General features: G+C 45.0%; 1 protein-coding gene across 1 annotated transcript in view; it reads left to right on the top strand.

Annotated features, from left to right (window-relative positions):
• The window catches only part of CACNA1G (calcium voltage-gated channel subunit alpha1 G), a 133,366-nt gene extending 121,115 nt beyond the window's left edge, over window positions 1-12,251 (top strand). Inside the window, 3 exon segments of the mRNA XM_080560363.1 lie at window positions 974-1,163; window positions 3,669-3,838; window positions 7,565-12,251. Coding sequence (XP_080416489.1) covers window positions 974-1,163; window positions 3,669-3,838; window positions 7,565-8,419 — 1,215 coding nt within the window. The 3' untranslated portion in view covers window positions 8,420-12,251.
• The last annotated feature ends 7,388 nt before the right edge of the window (window positions 12,252-19,639 follow it).

The following is a 19,639-nucleotide window of genomic DNA, read 5'->3' as shown; positions in this document are numbered from 1 at the left end:
AACTGCAGTGCACTGAGTGAATGAAAAACTTGTCCGAAAATAAGGTTTAAAGTTTTCTGAAAATGCTCAGCAATATACTGTATCAAATGACAATGTCACATCTGATTTCTCTGGTTTTCAATAGAGATGTTTTAAAGATGAGATCATTCTTTTGTTGGAAATGTACAGGAAAGTTGACTTTACTTCCATTTTTGCTAACACTGTCACACACAAGAAGACCCAGGAACAGTTCTGGGATGGAGATATATTTCCTTACGAAATCAGACCTGAATTTACCTCATTTGATATTGCATCTGGTGCTGCCCATTCCAAGAGACGCCTTGGCTGTAAAAACCCCACAGTCAACACATATACAATAACCCTTGCTTGCATTAGATCCCTTCTAATTAGAGAATGGCTTTAACCCCAAAGCAGCAGGTTTAGCAGGAGGTTTATCCCTTTCAATAAAATGGGTTTAGTTATTCCTAAGTTGAGAAGAAAACCAATAAAATTGTGCTGGGAGCCAGAGTAGGACATTTTCTGTAAAATAGTTTTGGTAAGTTTTTGGTTTCCGTTGTTTTTTGTTGTCGATGTTGTCATTAGAAAGGGAAACTTTGCAAAAGTCTGACTTGCTGATGAGGGCACATGGAGAAAGCTTTATCGTTATTGCAGAGGATCAAAGTTATGCAAAGCATGTGACTACCGCTGGCCTTGAGGCATGATGCCTTCTTTACGTACCCCTGAAATAGTCATGGTTTATTACTGCAGTGTTGCTTCCTCTGTTTCTGTGGTCCATTCCGTGTGACAGTTTCTTGACAATACCAAACGAGGGGTTTAGCTTCCTGGTAGATCCATTTGTGCCACCCGTGCATACTGACGATGTGCATGCCCATCGTGCCATACTGGTTGCAATGGCTGTCGCTAGCGTTTCTGGGCACTTCTCCTCTTCCCGACCCTGCGGCTTCTCCCTTCCTCACTGCTTCTCTCCCCGTAGGCTGATCTCCGCTCCAAGGATGACACGCTGACGCTGTCCCCCGACAAGGACTTGCTGAGCGTGAGGAAGCCGTCGGTGGGGCGCACCCGCTCCCTGCCCAACGACAGCTACATGTTCCAGCCGCCGCGCTGCCGGCCCTGCGCCGCCGGCCTGGCCGAGAGGACTCCAGCCCACCACAAGGCCCAGTCAGGTACATAGCTGCGACCGCCGTGGGCTGGGGGGGGGTCCAAGCGAGTCAGTAGGAGGCAGCAAATTGCCTTCGGTTCCTAAGAAGGTCTTGGGGGGCCTAGATGTGTGGAATGGCTTTGCAAAGCCCCCCCTCAGCTTGCAAAGACCAGGCTGAAGGGATAGCTCCTCTCCGAGCTTGGCGGGAGCACAGGGAGTAGTTGGCCTGGCTGATCGTGTCCTGGCATGGCCACAGTCAGCGTGGCCCAAGCTTCATCAGTCTTACCTGGGATAGTTGTCCAGGAAAAAAAATCCCAGCAGAACAATATTTCCTTGTGCCCATTTTATTTTTTTGCAGTAGTACCTACTGTAGAGGTTTTGGAAGCGCTGTACGGGAACATCTGTGAAAGAAGGGAAAATGGTGTCTCTAAATGCCTGTAAAATGAACATAAACATGCTGAACTGAGAGAGAGCTCGGTGTGAGATGAATGGAAAAATGAGAGTGTAGGATTGTCCTTCTCAGTGTGCGTGGTTGGGATACATGCCTTAGAGCTAAATTCAGAGATATTCTTAGATGCAGTGTGCTGCAGATACCGAGGGCTCTATGTGCACCTCTGTACCTGTACTTTGAGTTGCCTCCAGTGCTTATCACTATATTTTCATTTACTGTCTCCTAGGGGTTACCTTTGGCTGGTAAGTGAATGTAGCTGTCTTTAATTCCTCTGTACGTGCTCTTAGTAGGCCATCATTTTAGACATTTGTCACAGATAAGACAGAGAAGTTTTTACAAGCATTGTCATTTGAAAGCCTCTAAGCAGAACATAATTTCAGCACTGTTCAGAATGGTAGGAGATTTGAGCAGATTAGAAATAAGATGTTGAAATTTGCATAGTAATAAGAACTTGGATGAATAGTGACTGTTGAACAGCAGAAAGAAAATGCGGACACAACGAAGGAAGATGAATCTGGAGTTGTGAGAAATCTCTTCCACAGTATGAAATTTTCAAGGTCAAGAGCTGTCCTTTGAAGAATCTGTTTTCACATAATGTAAAAGGTGCAGCTGAAATCCTGGTCAAATCCCACTGAAATTAAGAGCAGAACTCCCATTACCTTTGGTGGAGTTGGAATTTATGGGTCTCTGTAACAGCCAAGGAATTCCTTGGAGTTATAATCCCTGACCTTTTAAAAAAATCCTGTTTGCTACAGTGGGAGTTTCCAGTGCTGTATTTTTGACCCTTAATTCAGACACACTCGTCCTGTCTTGAAAAAGCTACATCAGGAACAAAAAGTGTGTAATTTCTGAGTCCTTCCTTTCAAGATTGCACGTTGCAGCTAGTTCCCAGTGTGGAAAACTGTGTAGCCCTGTCTGACAGTCCTGGCTTGTGGGGGCAGGCATTGCACCCTTGTGAATCCACAGGAAAAAAATGGTTCTGCTGAAATGTAGAAGTATTTTGGAAAGGTAAAGCTGATGTCTTATTCATAACTATGCTGAGCAATTAAATCTTTTGTGTTTTTCTCCTGCTGGTGAAATTCCAACCATCTTAACTGGGCCAAAGTGCTCAGAGGTGGGTAAGGTGCCTGTATCTTGGCATATTCATCATTGTCCTGTTCTACCTGCAATGTCACTGTTTTTCAGGGTGGGGGGAAGTCACCCCTACCTGTTTACAGTCTGTAATATTGTAAAGTGCTGTGAAGATAGGAAAAGGTGCCAGGCACCTCTAATAAATCACCACGACTAAGCCACAATATTTCAAGCTGAGGAAGGTTTTGTTGTCAGAAACACTGGCACTTGCAGGAGGTATTTGTTTGAATACTCCTTCGTAATGGGGCTGTTGTTCTGGGAAAGATTCCAGGACAAATGAGATTCTCTGGGATGCGGTCCAGGTTAAATGAATTGTTTTGAAAAATGTTGAGCCCGTGTGGGGGGAGCACGCAGCGTTTCAAACCTTTTAGAAGAAGTAGCCAGCAACCACAAAGGGTCAGAAAGAGGCTGGAGAGCATGCATTTCCTTCTCCTGGGATACTTTGTAAAGCTAGCCTTGAAAGCTGCCAGGTGCGGTTCTCTTCCACTTGATTCCCAGTATGCATGCTGGGAATGAGATCTCAGCAGTCGACCTCTGCTTACACTCAGGTATGGGGATATCCTTTTCCAGAACCTTTCAAAAGCAGATCCCCACAGTGCTGAGATGAGTGGTTGCCTGCAAAGTTATTGGCCTTTAAGCAGGGATGTAGAAATTGCTGGTCCAGATGAACTTCTAGTTCATAATCTTCTGTTCTTTACAGGAGCTAGTCCCAGTTGGATCAGGGGAAAATGCCAAGAAAAATGAAATAATAGACCATTTTGAAATAATTTATTAGTAGGTGGACGTTTTTTTTTCCAGTCATGGAGAGCTGTTTGCTGAATTCAGTGTTCTTGCTGTGCCTGTCTGATCCAAAATGCAAAGGAGCAGTTCTCTCTGAAAGGTCACTGAGACAGGGGAGCGATCACCAGAGGAACATGTCACATTCCTTTCTCTTCTTCCTCTTGCAAGGTTCAAAGGCATCAGTGCAGTCGCAGCCAGCAGACACCAGCTCTCTCCTGCAAATTCCAAAAGACCATTTTCACCACATAAGAGCTCACGACCACTTGGTCTGGGAGAGCAAATCCCAGGTTTCCCAGCCAGTGCACTCTCCTTCTGCTGAGAGGCTACTCCGTAGACAGGTAAGCTGAGGTTTTATATTGCCATGCTTTCAGGTTACCCATATTTTAAATTCAAGGAGGGATTCACAGAGAAACCTCTGGAGAAGTGTAATTGTCCTACAGAAATAACAAAAAGGTTGATGGATTTTGATCTGAAAGCCATCCAGGGGTCTCCAAAGAATGTGCGTGATGCATATCATCTCCTTTGGCAATGTGCCTAAATGTTCTCCACGATGTTAGCACTTTATTTTTTCAGGTCTCTTCATAAATGCAGCCAAATGCTCCCCAGGGGCTCATTGGGGTTAAGGAACTCATTCTTAACTGCTGTGATTTTCTCAGTGCTTGAAAGGACACAGTGACTGCAGACTCCAACCCAGGCCACCCTTCCTGTGACTCCTCTCATTTCTTGAAAGGGGAAAAATCTTAAAAGGCAGCTGGATATCTCGTTGTATGCAAAACCATCATGGAAAGCATATTGTTTTTACAGCGAGAATTGAAAATTAAGATCCTTTTAAATTTCCTATGTGCTTTTGAAAAGCTTGAGTATATGCAAAACAGAACATATTTTATTTTGTAACTGGTTTTATCTCTGTTATTTTGCCTGGCATTGATTTAAGCCCCGATTCAACCAAAGATCTAAGAGATCTAATCAAAGATTCCAGTCTGGTTGATTGGAAACATAAGTTTAAATTTATCCTTTTTAGTAGCATACTTGAACTTGTGCTTCACTCTCACATTTTTAAACATATTTCATTGTGCTGTTGGATCAGGACCAGAGGCATATCGGATTCCCAAACTCTGCTTTCTTCACTAGTTTGTGTCTGATTTTATATACACAGAGTAGATTGGTTTTATTTTTTCAAAAACAATTTCTTTCCTGCATGAAAATATTCCCCTTTCTTTCATCTTTTAATCAACATTGACAAATTAGACAGTTGATTCATTAAGCTCTAAAAATGAATGTGAAGTACCAAGGTTAACAATTACATTAGTCTGTAATACTAAATTGACATAAGAAATTCCTAGCATGTATTCATTTGCAGAGGGATGGCCAGCTACCCCAATCACTGCTAATGGGGAAACTAATTGATGTCATGATTCCAGTTCATAACCACTCTTTCTTGCTTTCTAATGAATAACAGACCCATCTTTTTGAACTGATCTATCTAGAATAAATTACCGTGTTAGCCATCTTCCTCAACCTAATTTTGTTCGCATTTCTGAAGGCTTCTCTTTCTAAAACCTTTCATACATTTAAATTAATTTATTCCCCTCCCTCCTATCTCTGCTCATGCGGTGACATAAGCATGCTCTTGGAGTGACCTTTCAGGAAGAAAAAGGCTTTGGGATGGTGAGCGGGTATGGTCTGCAGGCCAGTCGCATCCCTCGGAAAGCTAGGGAGGTGTTAGCCTTGGGCTTGCTCAGTAGCAAGCAGCTCCCAGCGCCATTAACGGGAGTTAGAAGTTGTTCCTGGCAACAGGGTATGATTGCTGCTAGAGTTAATTGTAATTTAGATGGCCAGACACTGTGAAACTAGGTCTCTGAAGAGGCAAAATCTCCTTTACACCCCTGGCAGTTCTGCTTGCTCAAGTGCTCTCTGCTTGGCTCCTTTTATTGCCACCACTGATACCACTGATGTGCTACTGGTACATCAATATAGCCCAGGCTAGCAAAGCATTTTGATTTGCAGTACCCATTTTTCTTTACTGTTACATATGTTGCATGCAATTCTGATTTGCTTTCTTTTCTTTTTTTTTCTTTCTTTCCTTTCCCTTCCCCCCTTTCCCCTCTCTATCCTAAATTTGTGCATAGATAAATCTTGTCCACCACATATCTGGTCCGTGCACTTTCCTCCACCATTGACACCCGTGTGTTTAACCTCCCTTTCCCTTCAGAGTGCTGTAGAGTGGACACAGTCCCCACAGTAACGTGCTGTTTAGACTCTGGGAAGTTTGGCAATTAGCGATGCACTCGCAGATGAAGATGAGTGGATCGGATACTTTGAGAGAAGGTGTAAAGCCAAGCTCCCCACTGAGGAATGTGCTCCTTGGCAATTCGTTGTGCAGATGCTTTTCTCCAGGGGAATTCTACCTGAAACTAAAACCACGTTGATTTTCTGGTTCCAGGACTGTGTGTCCACAGTGTAGCCCACACCAAGTTGTGGCTACTAGAGGTGTACACACCAGTGGGATGGCAGTGGGTCCTTTTGTTTTGAAAGAAACCAGTAGAACTTTTATACCAGCAGTCACTTCTAACAACTACCAAAGATGCCTGTATCATAGGGAAAGAAAGAATTGGTCTTGACTAACGCTGTTTTTGTATGCAACACAGGTTGGTGCACAAGCAAAAGTAATGACAATAATTACTTTTTGCTGCTGTGTTCTACTTTTTTTTTTCGTGGTCTGTCTCTTCGCAAGATATGAACATGATTTCTGCTCCCCAAACACTCCCTAAAGCAAATGCCATCAAGGAGGCCAGAATTAGCTCCACTCTTGAGTGTGGTTCGTTACCAGTCTGACACTGTAAAATTTTAGCTAGAAAGGATTAGCTAGTGTTGGACAAAATCTTTTGCCATATTAAATATTCTCTCAGTTCTCACAGACGACAAAGGGAGCCCAATGTGCAGATGTAACAATAGTCTCTGGTGTTCGTGCATGCACACATGTGCATATTGCAGCTGATGAGAGCTTTGCCTGAATAGAGATCATTTGGCTCAAAAGATCCTTGTGGGACAATTTTTATAAAAATTCTAAGATCATTTGGGGGGCGATTCATCACAAAAACATTCCTTAGTATGAGGAATATCATCTCCTTACACTTCTCTAAAGGACTGAGACCAGCTGTATGCATCTCCTCCAAATTTCTTTATGAAGTTTTTAATCTTTAAGATCATTTAAGAGTCTTCTCAAACTGAGACACTGCCTTTAAGGGCCAGTTAATGTGGCTGATTTATAAACCTTTTTGGCAAGGGATACAATGCATTGGAAAGACAAAGCCTTCAAACTATGCCATAGGCATTTTTTTGCCAGCAGGCACTGATGCTGCATAGGGCTCAAAACAGCCAAGGCAAAATGTGCCTTAAAAAGCCTGGACCCAAGCATCAGAATAGGTGGAAGTAATTACAGATGGTCCCATCTAGCTTCTGCATCTCCGGCATTTCAAGCTCCCCTGCTGTAAGATGGTGCAGAGCTGTGGTTCCAGCCTCAGACAAAGCTGCCCCAAAGCCAAGGACAGGCTGTTGCCCCACTGTGGGCACAGACTGTTGTTGCTCTGGTGGCAGTGGCCCTCGGGATCCTGCTCCATGCCTCAGCATCACCTGAGCTAGAGAAGGAAGCATGCAGGCTCGCTTGCACATTTCCCCTCTTCCCCTTAAACCTGCACTGCTAAAAATCACAAAGGGGTTTGCCGTAGACCTTCATCGTTTGTATAACGAGTTTGGGTGGGGGCATTCAGTTTTTGCAGCCCTTCATCCTTACAGGAGAAAGCTAAAGGTCAACCATTTATGAAGAATGAAGGGCCAAATTCTGCTGTCGCTTACACAGGGATAAACCCCCAGGTCACCGAAGCATGGGAACTGCTAGAACACACAGTGCAGGCCGAGTTGTAGGAGCCAGTGGGTCTGTGCTGAGGTATCTCAGAGAGCTGGTGCCCTGTAAATGTTGTGCCTTGCTTGTACTAACCTTTGTTTGGTCTGTCTCTCTCGTCTGGCAACTCCCCTCCTCCCCGATTCCTTTGCGCTCCGTACAGATGGCTATAAGGAATGACTCTTTGGATAGCAAGGAGAACCTCCACACCGAGGTGAGTGAACTCTCTGACCCAAATGTCCCCGCTGCGCCCCGGGAGGAGTCATCGGGTGCTCTGGTGCCCTCAGAAGCGAAAGAATTGGCCACATGGAGCCGGGCAAGCGTTCATACGCAGCAGCATTCCCACAATCAGTATAACATTTCAAAGCAGGCACCAGCGTCGTGTGCTTGTGCAGACTCGTATCAGGAGACGCCTGGAGATTCAGTGGACCAAGAAGTATCTGAAACAAACAGCTCCTCGGAGCCTTTCACTTCAGAAACTTGCACAGCCTCGAGTGCCTGTTCAGAGGCTCAGCCTCTCACTCCTAAGAGGAACGTGGGTAATACCGGCAGCGTTACACTGAAGGACCTGAAGAAATACCACAGTGTAGACACCCAGGGTCTTCTAAAAAAACCGCCCTCTTGGTTAGATGATCAAAGGAGACATTCAATAGAAATTTGTTCCATGGAAAACAGCCCTCAGCACCATTCCACATCTAGCTCTTCTGGCTTCATAAGTCAGGTGGTAAGTGAAATGGAAGGCTTGCAAGGAACACGGCAGAAGAAAAAACTGAGCCCTCCGTGTATATCTATAGATCCACCCGATGGACAGAATTTGCTACCTAGAGGACCTCACAGCATCTCACCTGCCAGTGGAGATACTTGCTTGAGACGACGTGCTCCATCTTGTGATTCCAAGGATTCGATGGATATAGGGGATTCGTTGCTTCCAGACAGTATGTCAACGTCTCCTACCCCAAAGAAAGACTTGTTGACACTTCCTAGCTTTTCCTTTGATCAAACGGAAATGGACCCCTGAGTTACTTTTCTGTTGGTGCCAAATGTTTTCTTCCTTTCATGTAATAGGAAAAAAAAAAATCAAAAACTCTGTATTCCAAAATGGCACTGGGTAAAAAATTTCCAAAGAAAGATTAAAGAACCAGCTGGTTAAAAGAGTGGTTAACCTATATCACGCTTACTTAAGCATATGTTCTGCTTAGGTAAAAGCAATACAATGTGCAGAATCTATATGTATATTATATTTTATTAAATTAATTGAATCTAGTATTGCGGGATGTAGTACATTTTGTGACTAAAGACTCGTTTAATTTTTCTCTATTTTATGTATCTCAGAATATTTCTGAGATAAAGTTGGTTTTTATGAATATTTTAACCTAAAAATATATATTTAATCCCTTCTCTTTTTTGTTTTGTTTTGTTTGGGTTTCATTTTGTTTTGCAAAGCACAAAATGTAGCCAATTAGTGCATTACAGAGGAAATGTATCCCACAGTCAGCAGTAAATAAGAATTATTTAATGTAATTTATTTTTCCCCTTGGACTGAAGTCATTTTCTGAAGAAAAAAAAAAAAGAAAAAAAAAAGGAAAAAAAAAAGCTTGCTTGGATAGTATAAAAATGCAGTGGCATTTTTTTAAAACCAAATAATATTCGAATCCTGTGTAAAATTGACATCTAGAGAGAAAAACAGGTGCACGAAACCCGGAATGTAAAACACGCTGATATACACCTGAAGGTTGTGAATGTAGAGCCAATCCAACTGTACGCTGGCACTACACAATATTGACTTATAACAGGATTATTATAGATCATCCACTGGTGGTTTGCAAAATCATGTCAATGGATAATTTTCATATGTGCCTAGGAAACCGAGGCAACAAAAGCCTGGGGTCACTTCTGAAGTGTTTTCCAGCATCTCGGAGACAGGCTGCTGCTTTTGCTGAGTTCCACACCTGTGGAAGCCTGCTGTTCCCAGGGGAGCCCCCTTTTTGCAGCAGGACACGGGTGAGAACAAGGCCAGCTTTAGGGTTTGAGCTGGGTGACTTCGGTCCCCCAGGACAGCAGTGTGCTTAAGCACCTCTCTCAAGTTTTCGCTTAAACTGCGTTGAAGTTGATCGTATTTAAGTAATTCTTTAAAATTGAAGTCTTATATTTATGCGTTGAACAGAATCGAGGCCTGTTACAGTTTGCAAGTTATTTTACAGAGCGCATGTAAGGAATTCTGTAGGTACTGAAATGGTTGTTGATTTTCAGTAAAAAGCCAGTTTTTTTTGCTATCACTGCTGGAGTAAACTGACACGACCCTGCTGAAATTTTATTTCCAATCTAGCAAAAGCCTTAAGCAGCAACTTCATGATACAAAGGCAACAAAAGTGGAATCCATGTCCTTACTTTGTTAACATGTCCTTAGCATCAGTCATCTAGGAAATGAACTGTTTGCTTCTGTGCTAATGCCCTCTGCAAAAAGCAATCACAGAAGCAGACAGCACAGCCTGAAATCTCTGGGGGCTGGCCCCATTCGACTCATCCTGCTTTTCATAAGACTGATAGAAAGCAGACATTAACTTCACTGAACCTCCCTGAAATCAAATTAAGATGTAGGCTAAATAAGACTTTGAAGGCATGGTTTGAAGTATGGGAACAGTCACAGGTTTAAAATGGCATGCGTGGATAAGTCTTTGCTGGATCACGTCGTTAAACCAGCACAAGCACGAGAAGGATTTGTGCTAATTCTACCAGTCGGGAGTTTGTAACTTTTTGAGCACTACTGATCTTTTCAAATCACTTAAAGATGTTGATATACAGCCTTTTATCCGTTGGGAGATTAGACCATTAGGACTACATGTGTCTGCATTAGCTTCAAGTATGTACACCAGGAGAAGATGCTGTTTATACGTAACAGCCTGTGTCAGGTCTTAAGCTCCTTTATTTTCACTCGAGGAAGTTTCGTTCATAAACAATCCCTTTTGATTTACGTGTCCTGTGAAAATGTAAGGGACTTCAGCAGGAAGTCAGGCACTCGGTGTATTTGAAGAACGAAGATTAACACTCTGAACTATTTACTGCAGACAGATTAATTCTTGGCTGGGACATTTTTCCCCTCTTCACCATGGGCCCACACAGAGAAGACTCTCTTTGATATGCCTGGCCAAATCCAGAGCTAAGCCCGTTTAAAGCAATGATTTCAAACAAACCTTTCATCAGTTCTTCCCCCAGATTATATTTAAGGAAATAATAAAATTACAGTGTATTAAGCCTGAGAAATATTCTTAATCCCTTTTTGGTTTTATGCTCATAATGAGCCTTAGCTTTGCCTTTCACATTTACTAAATAATTTGGGAAAATAGCTAGGCCACTGAAATTGCTGACCCTGGTTCCTTAATGATCAGGAGTGTGTTTATATCTCTGGAATGATACAGTCCCTTCCTGATAAAAAAGTTTGCAGCATTTTATCTTGAAATCGTGGCACAAAATGGTGATGTGATGTTAATCCAAATGCTCAACTCCAAATGTAACAAAGTCTAAAGGCTGTTCTATTTTCAAGACTCGGGGTTTCGCCCACTGACAAGGTTTGTGTAAGCAACAAAAAGTTTACATCATACATGAATATTCAATAAGGACTAGCCAATAAAAAATACTGTACAGTGATGCAGTCAGGAAAAGAAATCCATGTAAAATAGTTTGTTTTCTAAACCAGATAAGTTTTTTCTAGACACCCTTTTGAAAAATAAATACAAATGTACTGCAGTGCGTGCAATAATCTTAAGATAATTTTAAATACCTTTGGGGGGGTTTTATAGAATTTGACTTTTTTTAAACAAAATGTACAAAATCCACAGGAATTCTGTAGAATGGTTATGTTGATAGAATTTTTTATATTTTTGTAGAAATCTATAGAGAAATTGTTAAAAGTCTGCATAGCATCTTGGGAACAGAAGCAGCTCTACCTACAATTTTCTTTTCATAAACCTGGAGCCAGACCTACTGTATTACAACATTTATAGCTTAGTTTCAGAGCCTGCATCCAGGTTGTGTTTAGAAGTAAGCAGCTAAACTAAGGTTCTATGATATTGCAGTGCTATTACTGTTCAAGGACTGTACTGATATAAAACATCTACCCCCAGAACTCAGCCCATATTGGTGGCAAAGTAGTCGCATTGCTATCCAGTTCATTCAAGCACACCAGCACTTTAATACTGTGGATTTACTGTATACAGGCAGCAGGAGGATGTTCTGCCATTGCCAGGCTGACACAGGAGGAAGGAGAGAGATTGCAGACGTGTCTGGAAAAATGTAAATTCCATTCTTACAGCCCCTTGCACATAGGACTGACTTTTCATAGCTCGGTTACAGGCCGTTTATACTGTAGATATTTTGGAGGAGGGCAAAGAAAACACTGTTTTTGACTTCTGTGGATTGCACTCAGCACAAGGTGTGTTCAAGGAAATAAAATAAAAATTAAAAAAAAAAAGAAAAAAAAAAGAAGAGAAGAAAAGTGTTACCATTGTAAATTAGGCTATGCCCCAGTCTCCCCTTTTCTGCCCCTTTGGCTATAATAACCCATGTACACTATTACACAAGGTGACTAGAGTAGGCACAGTACCATTGCAATGTCCGTAACAACCTAGTATATATTATAGAACTTTGTATTTAATAGTTAATATATTGTTATACTGTATCAGGTATATAGGCCAAAACAAGGTCTTCTGGTCAGGGCAACAAAAGGTGGTATTCATGGGCAAAACTGGGTTAAAATGTTCCTTTTTACAAAAAGCAAAAAGACAAAAAATGAGTGTAAATCTTTACAAATGACAAAAACAAATGTGTCCTATTAAAAGCTTTTGAAAAGAACATCAATGTGCACTTCCCTTTTTTGTTGTTGTTGATGGTAATCTGTATCATTCAGATCAAATCTTGAGGAATGTTTTAATTGTGGACAGTTGGCATAGGTACCGCATAGCAGCAGCAGAAGGGAAGTTTAAAGAAGGCTTGCGAAACGGCGGCCCTTTGTGAAACAATTTGGTTTGGCACCACAAGCAAATCCGGCCCAGCACGCTGCCCAGGGCGTGCTGTTTTACTAACCAAGGAGACTGTCAGTGGTGCTTCTGCAGTTGCACGGGGCTGGCAAAGCAAAAGTTGGCACGCTGCTTACCGCGGAGGAGGCTGCCGGCACTGCAGCTAGGACAGCCGCAGCCGGGGAGGATGGAGTCCGGAGAAGGGGCAGGTTTGATCTGCCCATGTAAAAGGGTGGCTGCACAAAGAGGCCAGGCTCTTCCACACATTTATAACTTCAGGATTTCCAGCCTGAAGCACTGCAGCCTCTCCTCCGTCGCTCCTGCGGCCGTTTGGCTGCTTGCAAAGCAAGAGCAGGTGGTGGTGCTCCCCCAGGAGCTGTGGGGCAGCAGGGGCTCAGCCCCCAGGTGCTGTTTGGGTACCACCAGAAAAATCTGGCCCTAAACTCTTCAGGGGTCTGTGGCAGAGGGATTACGGGCAGCTCCCAACGTGAGTTGTCTCCTTTTCTCCGAGGAGCAGCCACTAGAGGGAGAAACCAAGTGCTTGGCCACTGTGCAGCTGAGAAAATGGCTCTGCAGCCAGAGGGACCCTAAGCCCAAAAGCTGGCACCCAGGGTGGTTACGTTGTCTACAGCGTGTTTTGGTGGAGGCCCTTTCATATCCATCTCCAAGTAGAAAGCAGTAGGAAGAAAACTGGCCCTTCAACAGAGAGAAAATGTGGATCCGTGCAAAATCCCACAGAAAGTCATGCAGAGCAGGACTCCAGAGGTGAGCTCTGTCCTGCATCCGTGTGGTGCAGGCTGTGGGGCCAACCCCACAAGGTTGGAAGGTCCTCAAGACATTGAGGGCAGCTGGGCTGGCCTCGAAAGCAGAGCAGTCTGCAGATGTGGGCACTTCTCACCTCTCTGCACACAGGTGAGTTGAGGGGAAGTCAGATTTTCCTTCTAAAGGAAATCAAATCCTTCTGTTTCCAATGTGGGTTTTCAGAGGAACTTGGGAGGGGATTTTTTTTTTTTTGCTGTCTTTCGTGAGTATTCCTGTGTGAAGCTGCTTTTGCCAAGTTTTGCTTGTGGTTTTTAGAGGGCTCCCACCCAGGCTGGCTGCTTGTGGGTATGCTCACAACTTGCCAGAGCTTGGGCATGGCATTGTGTTCTGTTCGATGGGTAATCTGGGTGCCACATGGAATTAGACTGTTTTCTACGTAATGGTAGCTGCATCTTGGGGAGTAGCACTTCAGATTGAATTTGTTTCTGGCTTAGTCCAGACAATTTAGTGAGTTTGGCCAGCCATCCTCCTTTTTGGAGAGCAGTGTCCCATCGGAAGGGCTGTGTGCTCAGCACATCCCTGTGCCAGAGCTCTGCAAAGCCCTGCAAGTAGCTGCATGAGAAATACAAGAAGCCTTTCAGCCTTCTGTATTGAGATATTCTGGAGACGCAAACCAAGACACACCAAGTCTTAGACACAACCTGTACTACAAAACCCCTACCCCCATATCCAAAAAAAAAAAAAAAAGGAAAAAAGCGATTTAAAGAAACGTGCCCAGCTCCCTTTATTGCCACCAGCGCCGTACAAAGGACGAGCTGCGATCGGTTCCTGGGGGAGGCTCCTGCAGCTGGGGGGGCTCCGACCCGCCGAGGGCAGGGCTCGGCGCGGTGCGCAGCGTTTTGCTACCACCTAGCGAGCTGGGGAGAGCTGCCGGGCTGGGCGAGCTGCTGGCCAGGGGACGGGGATACAGCTCTTGGGCTACCCGGGGGATTGGTCAGAAAGCCCCTGCCGTGTAGTTCTGCCTGCTGGGGAACTGCTTCGTGTCCTAGCTCGGTGTCACAGAAGCGGCGCAGTGAAAAAGGAAAGGAGGGTTTCTCCTTCTGCGGGGTTTTCCAGCCGCTGAATGTATAAATATCCCCGCCTACGGTAGGAGGAGAGGAAGGATTTGTCCCAGATTCAGGTGCTCTGTGGCAGCCCACGGAGCCACGCATTGCTCGGTGTTGGCAGGAGCTGCCCAAAGCCAGGCTGATGTGCAGCATCTCCATGTCTGGGCTCAAGCAAAGCCCCAGGAGACAACAGCACAACTAGAGACAATCCCAGGGCTGCCCAGCATCTCAGAGGCCATGGCAGCAGTTAAAAGGCTTCTTTGTCTCTGCACGTGCTTATGCTGCCTTGAAACGTTTTAAAACGTAGAGCCCAGCACATCTCCCTGTGCGTGCCAACCCGTGTCCGTGCTGCGGGGGCACTCACACACAGCAGCAGCATCTGCGACCCGTGGGCTTGAACATGGAGTTTAAGCTCTGCTTGGCCCAGCATGGGAGGAGGATAATCACCCTCCCCGCCTTGCGTGGCTTGTGCTCGCTGGGCGCTGGCTGAGTGCTTGTCACTAGATGGCAATGCCACGAAGTGCTTTAGCTGGGATGTTTGTGCACCTTAGATAAGGCTGTACCTGAGGTCCTGCTGTTTCTGTTCGGCTTGGCGTGTTCTCCCGCGCCGCCGGCCACCGCCTCGCTGGCGTTTTCGCATTTGAGGATGATTGGAGTTTAAGGGTGTTTTATGTGCTGTATTCTATGCTTCAGATGTATTTACAGCACTATATAATGTTGCAACACCCTCTGGCATTTTCTATTATTGCTTGAGTCACTGGATGCTTTAACTGGCAAGTTTTCAAGGCCCTGAATAGATTATCTTTCAGTACCTATTTAACAGTGCAACCAAAGACCCCTAAGCTCCAGCTGGAAAATAAAAAGGACAGTTAAACCACTTAATTACTTATTGTGCTAACAATTACTTTGCGGAAAGAGAAGGTAGGTTCCAGCTGTTCTTGGGAAAATCAAGAAGGAGTTAATGTTGGAGTCATTCTACAAATTAAAAATGCTGCAGAGGACAGCATGTGCTGAGCTGAGACAGGCGAAGGCAGCACAGAGCCTCTCTGCTGGGTGTCACCATCCCAGCGTGGCCGAGGGCCAGCGACAGCTCCCTGTTCATTCAAACAAAGCAGGACCCCGCGTTCGCAGTGGGATTCCTGCAGCCACCGTGACTTCTGTGAGCCCGTTTTGTGGTGAAATCCTGAATGGCTCCAGCCCATTAAAACTAGGAGAGGCTTACAGGGTGGCCAAGCTGGCAGGGGGAGAGGATAACCTGCGGCAAGCGTGTTGGGGGCTGAAGTAGGGTAGTTTGGCCTCAGTAAGCTCGAGTGTCATGTGCTGCTTGTCTGTGGCTGTTTGTTCATCACTTCAATCTCCTTCTGCAGCTAAACCACCCACAAACTGAGGTGTGTTACACCTGCCATGGGTTTAATTAACCTCTTTAGGCACTTAACAGTATGTATGTGAAATCATCTAAAATGGGACAGAGACACCCAGTGCCTTCGGAGTTCAGCTGCTTGCAGCTGGAGCAGCTCGAGGATCACTTTGGGGCGATCTGGATGGTTCTCAGCACGTCTGGGTTCTTCTGCTCATCGCTCACACGGGAAAAATGTGGGAGCACAAAATGTGGGAGCGCTCACGGAACAGGGGAGGATGGCATTACACGCAGCGTCCTGGAGGAGTCACGAGTACACCATTTTCTCTTTTAACAGAGCGCTGGGCGGATCCCACCTCACCCCAGAGCTAACAGGAAGACTTTACAAGGCAGCTGGAGGCCAAATGTGGTGTGGTCCCCCTCCCAGCGCTGGCTCTCCAGGGAAGTGCCACCTCTGTGATTCCAGCCAGGGGAAAGGTCTTGCCTTCTGCTCCTACAAAACCACCCAGATGATAAATGCCCCAAAGCAAAGGGTGAAGCTGTGAGTAAAAGCTGGGGGCTGCATATTCCCAGCCTGTTCCCTCATCTGTTTTATTATGGGACTTCTAAACTGGCCATCATGCTTTCCAGAAAGAAAGAAATTAAAGTCAAATCCTTTACTGCTAGAAGAAAACACTATAAGCAACACCACTGATATTTTCAGGGGGGGAAAAAAAAAAAAAAAAGACCTTCAGCTACTCATGCAGTGTTGACTTTAAGCAGTTTGTTGCAAGTCCACATCTTACTTGTTAAAACAAGGTGTCATCCTGTTTCTTAACAAGTAAATGTATAGGGCTATGCTGTAAATGTTGCTATAGTGGCCTGTTTTTCCTATCATACATGACACCTCTGAGGGTCTCAGAAAGGGAATTTCTCTGCTGTTCAGCAGAAAATGAAGGTGATATTTGGAGTCAACTAAAACTGTAACTCCCAGAGCTCAAGCCCTCCCCAACCCTCACCCCTAAAAGTCCTTCTTTATGCTGATTTCCTTGAGAGTAGGTCACACTTCACTTTTAGGGCCTGACAACTCGTCATGAGGTGAGGGTTTGAAGAGGTGCCTGCCTTTTACCTGGCACTATGCTTACACAAGTGGCTTTTCTCTCAGGGTACCTCCTTTCTGCCCAGCAATCACTCTAGTTTATAGCTAACCTGCTTCTGTGTGGCCTTGGGTGTGCCTTTTAGGTCTTTCATGATTGCGCTGATTTTGAATACCTGCCCTACAAGTTAGCAGGTGAAAAGTCCTTTTACCATGCAGCTGCCATGGAAAAAAGGATGCAAATACATTAATGAATGAACTCAGATCTGATCTTGCCACTCCCTGGAATAAACGTATGGTGAGAAAAGGTGAGTTCGTGACCTTCCTGACATTCATACAAAAGGTGCCATTGCATTTTGCCTGCGTTTTGGGGAACATCACAGGAGTGATTACATGTTCTAGGTACATCCATCTTCCTTCCCATCATCAAAAGGAAACGGGACCAAAGAGAGCTGCCTGTGATAGTGCTTCAGGCTCTGCTTTGCAGCAGGTTCAGCAAAATATTTCACCAGAGCCCTTCCCAGGAGCTTTTAAGCTTCCCCTCCATCTTATCTGTCTGATTGTTTAATATTTCTTTCATTCCTGATTTTGATTTTTTTTTTCTTCTCTGCCAGTTTTTTTTTTTGCCGGACAGCACCTGGAAGTCAGTAACCACACTGCAAAGTCAATGGAAGGCAGCAGGGTCTGCTGTGAGGTCCAGACTGGACTTTGTCCTCCAGTCCTTGAGCTCTGGAGGGGCACAAGAGGTGAGCTGACACCCCCGTTGCACCCACTCAGCAGAACTATCCCTCTTTAATGGCATGAGCCACTACCAAAGGCAGAAACTGCCCACCACGAACTAGGAAATGAAGCAAAAGGCAGAATCATCCACACCACCTAATTTAGAACCCTGTTAGACCCAAGGAAAAACCTTGATACAGGACCTTTCCCTACAGATCTGGTGGAGCAAATCTTCTGAAGTCAATATCTTAATCAGGGATTAAGGCACATAGCACATATCAATGGAACCGTACAGTACACTGATAAAATAAACCTCTCCCCTCCTGTACACACAGCCTATGGTAACTGTTCTGGAGGTACCCTTTTACCTGCGACATCTCGTAATGTTAAAGCCAATCTTAATTTAGGACAAATTTCTAAACTTCATGAAATTGCAGGGGAGGAGGTTTAAAGAACCACAAAGGAGAACTCCCAGCTATTACTGACTTTCCTTTAAACTTTCACTATGAACAAACACTGAACAGAAGTTTCTATGTAAGATTTGCAAAGAGAACACATGGTGTCCTTCAAGATTTCGCTCACACAGTTGGCTAGGGTTCCTGTAAGTATTCCTTGAGAAGGTTGTAATGTGATTGTGCTGATTAGCCTGGATCAGTCTGAGATTTCAAATCTTGCAGGCAAACACCCAAGAATCTAATCTTGGGTGAGATCTTATCTTGCTACAACAGTAAGTTCAGTCATTTCTACAGTAAAAAATAACTGTGTCCCTTCAGCCAGATTGTAGTAAATGGCTAGAACAAATGCTTAGCACTGTTCGATGAAAGCATTTGGCTTTCTCCAATAATACCACCTCCAGTGGGTATCAAACCTAGTATCAATGGTCCAGGCATAAAAGACTAGCAGATTTTTTTTCTTTAGAAAGGAAATATTTGGGATGCACAGCAATTCTGGGCTTCTCATCTTTCTTCTTCCCTCTTTTGAACATTTTTGGTGACAGCCTTCCGCTTGATGGTTCTTCACCATGGACACTGGAACTCTTAAGATATTTAAGTAGATTTGTGACAACAGGGTGATTTGGGTGAGATGATGATGTTGGACCAGATGCTACAGCAAGCAGGTCAACAAACAGCAGGTGCTGGAAGACCAATAATGCTGAAGGACAAGTCCTGTCCAAGAGGAAAACAAACAGTGTTCTTTCATTGTGAGGAAGTAAAAGCGAGGTTGTGTACAAGGTGCACTACAAAATCTATTAGTTACACATATATGTGAAATTTATTGACTGGAAACTTTTAAAATAGAGCCACACCACTGCTTTAGCCTAATGTCTACAGAGGATGCAATTAGCATGAAGGAAGTGGCTGCAGATAGACTATAATTTAGGTACTTGCAGAAGTGGCCAGGCTTAAATGTAGCTTGGAGAACTCTTGATTTCTGTTAGCAGGATACCAGAGAGGCTAGGCTACAGCCAAGCTGGAAAACCAAAACAAACAACAACAACAAAAACTAGGGAACTAAGGCCATTTTCCTGAAATTCCAGACATCCATGACTAAGTGTACACCACTGTTTATGAACAGCCACCTGTTCTCTCCTGTCCAGCGCCCTTGGTTTCAGAGCCGTGTGGCAGGGGCTGCGCTAGCGAAGCACAGGTCTCGGGGCTGGGTTTGCTGCTCTCTCATTGCAGCTTTGGTCCCGCTGAGGTAACCACACTCCAAGCCTTTCTAGAGAAGAGACACAGAGTGTCTCCAAGATGTAAATGTTGACCTGAGCAGCCTGAATGGTTGGACATGGGCAGCCTCAAACCCATGAGGCCAGTTGACATTCCTGGGTGACCAGGGACATGAGCAAGCCCTCAGCCCTCTCTCTGCTTCCCATGCGGGAGCTGCCAACATCCCCCTTCAAGAGCAGACCCTATTTATCTCCACAGGTGGCACAGAACAAGGAAAATGTCTTCCTGGGGGTTCGGACCTTCCACTGGGAGGTCACCCTTGCAGAGAAGTCCCACACTGGCAGCAGTGCCTGCCTTTCAGTGCCCAGAGCCCCGTGCCCACAAGGGGAGACCTGGCACTTTCTCCCCGACCTGAGTGGGCTCGGGGGGGGGTGCCTGAGGCGGCCTCGCCGAGGTGACAAAGGCCGGACCGGCGCCTCCCGGCCTGAGGGGGCGAGGGCAGCAGGGCGAGGCCATGGCGCCTCCCGCCGCCGCCAGGG

This window comes from Anser brachyrhynchus, assembly GCF_964034855.1.
Source record: "Anser brachyrhynchus genome assembly, chromosome: 18".
Taxonomy (NCBI): Eukaryota; Metazoa; Chordata; class Aves; order Anseriformes; family Anatidae; genus Anser; species Anser brachyrhynchus.
This window is presented reverse-complemented; position numbering and strand designations above follow the sequence as displayed.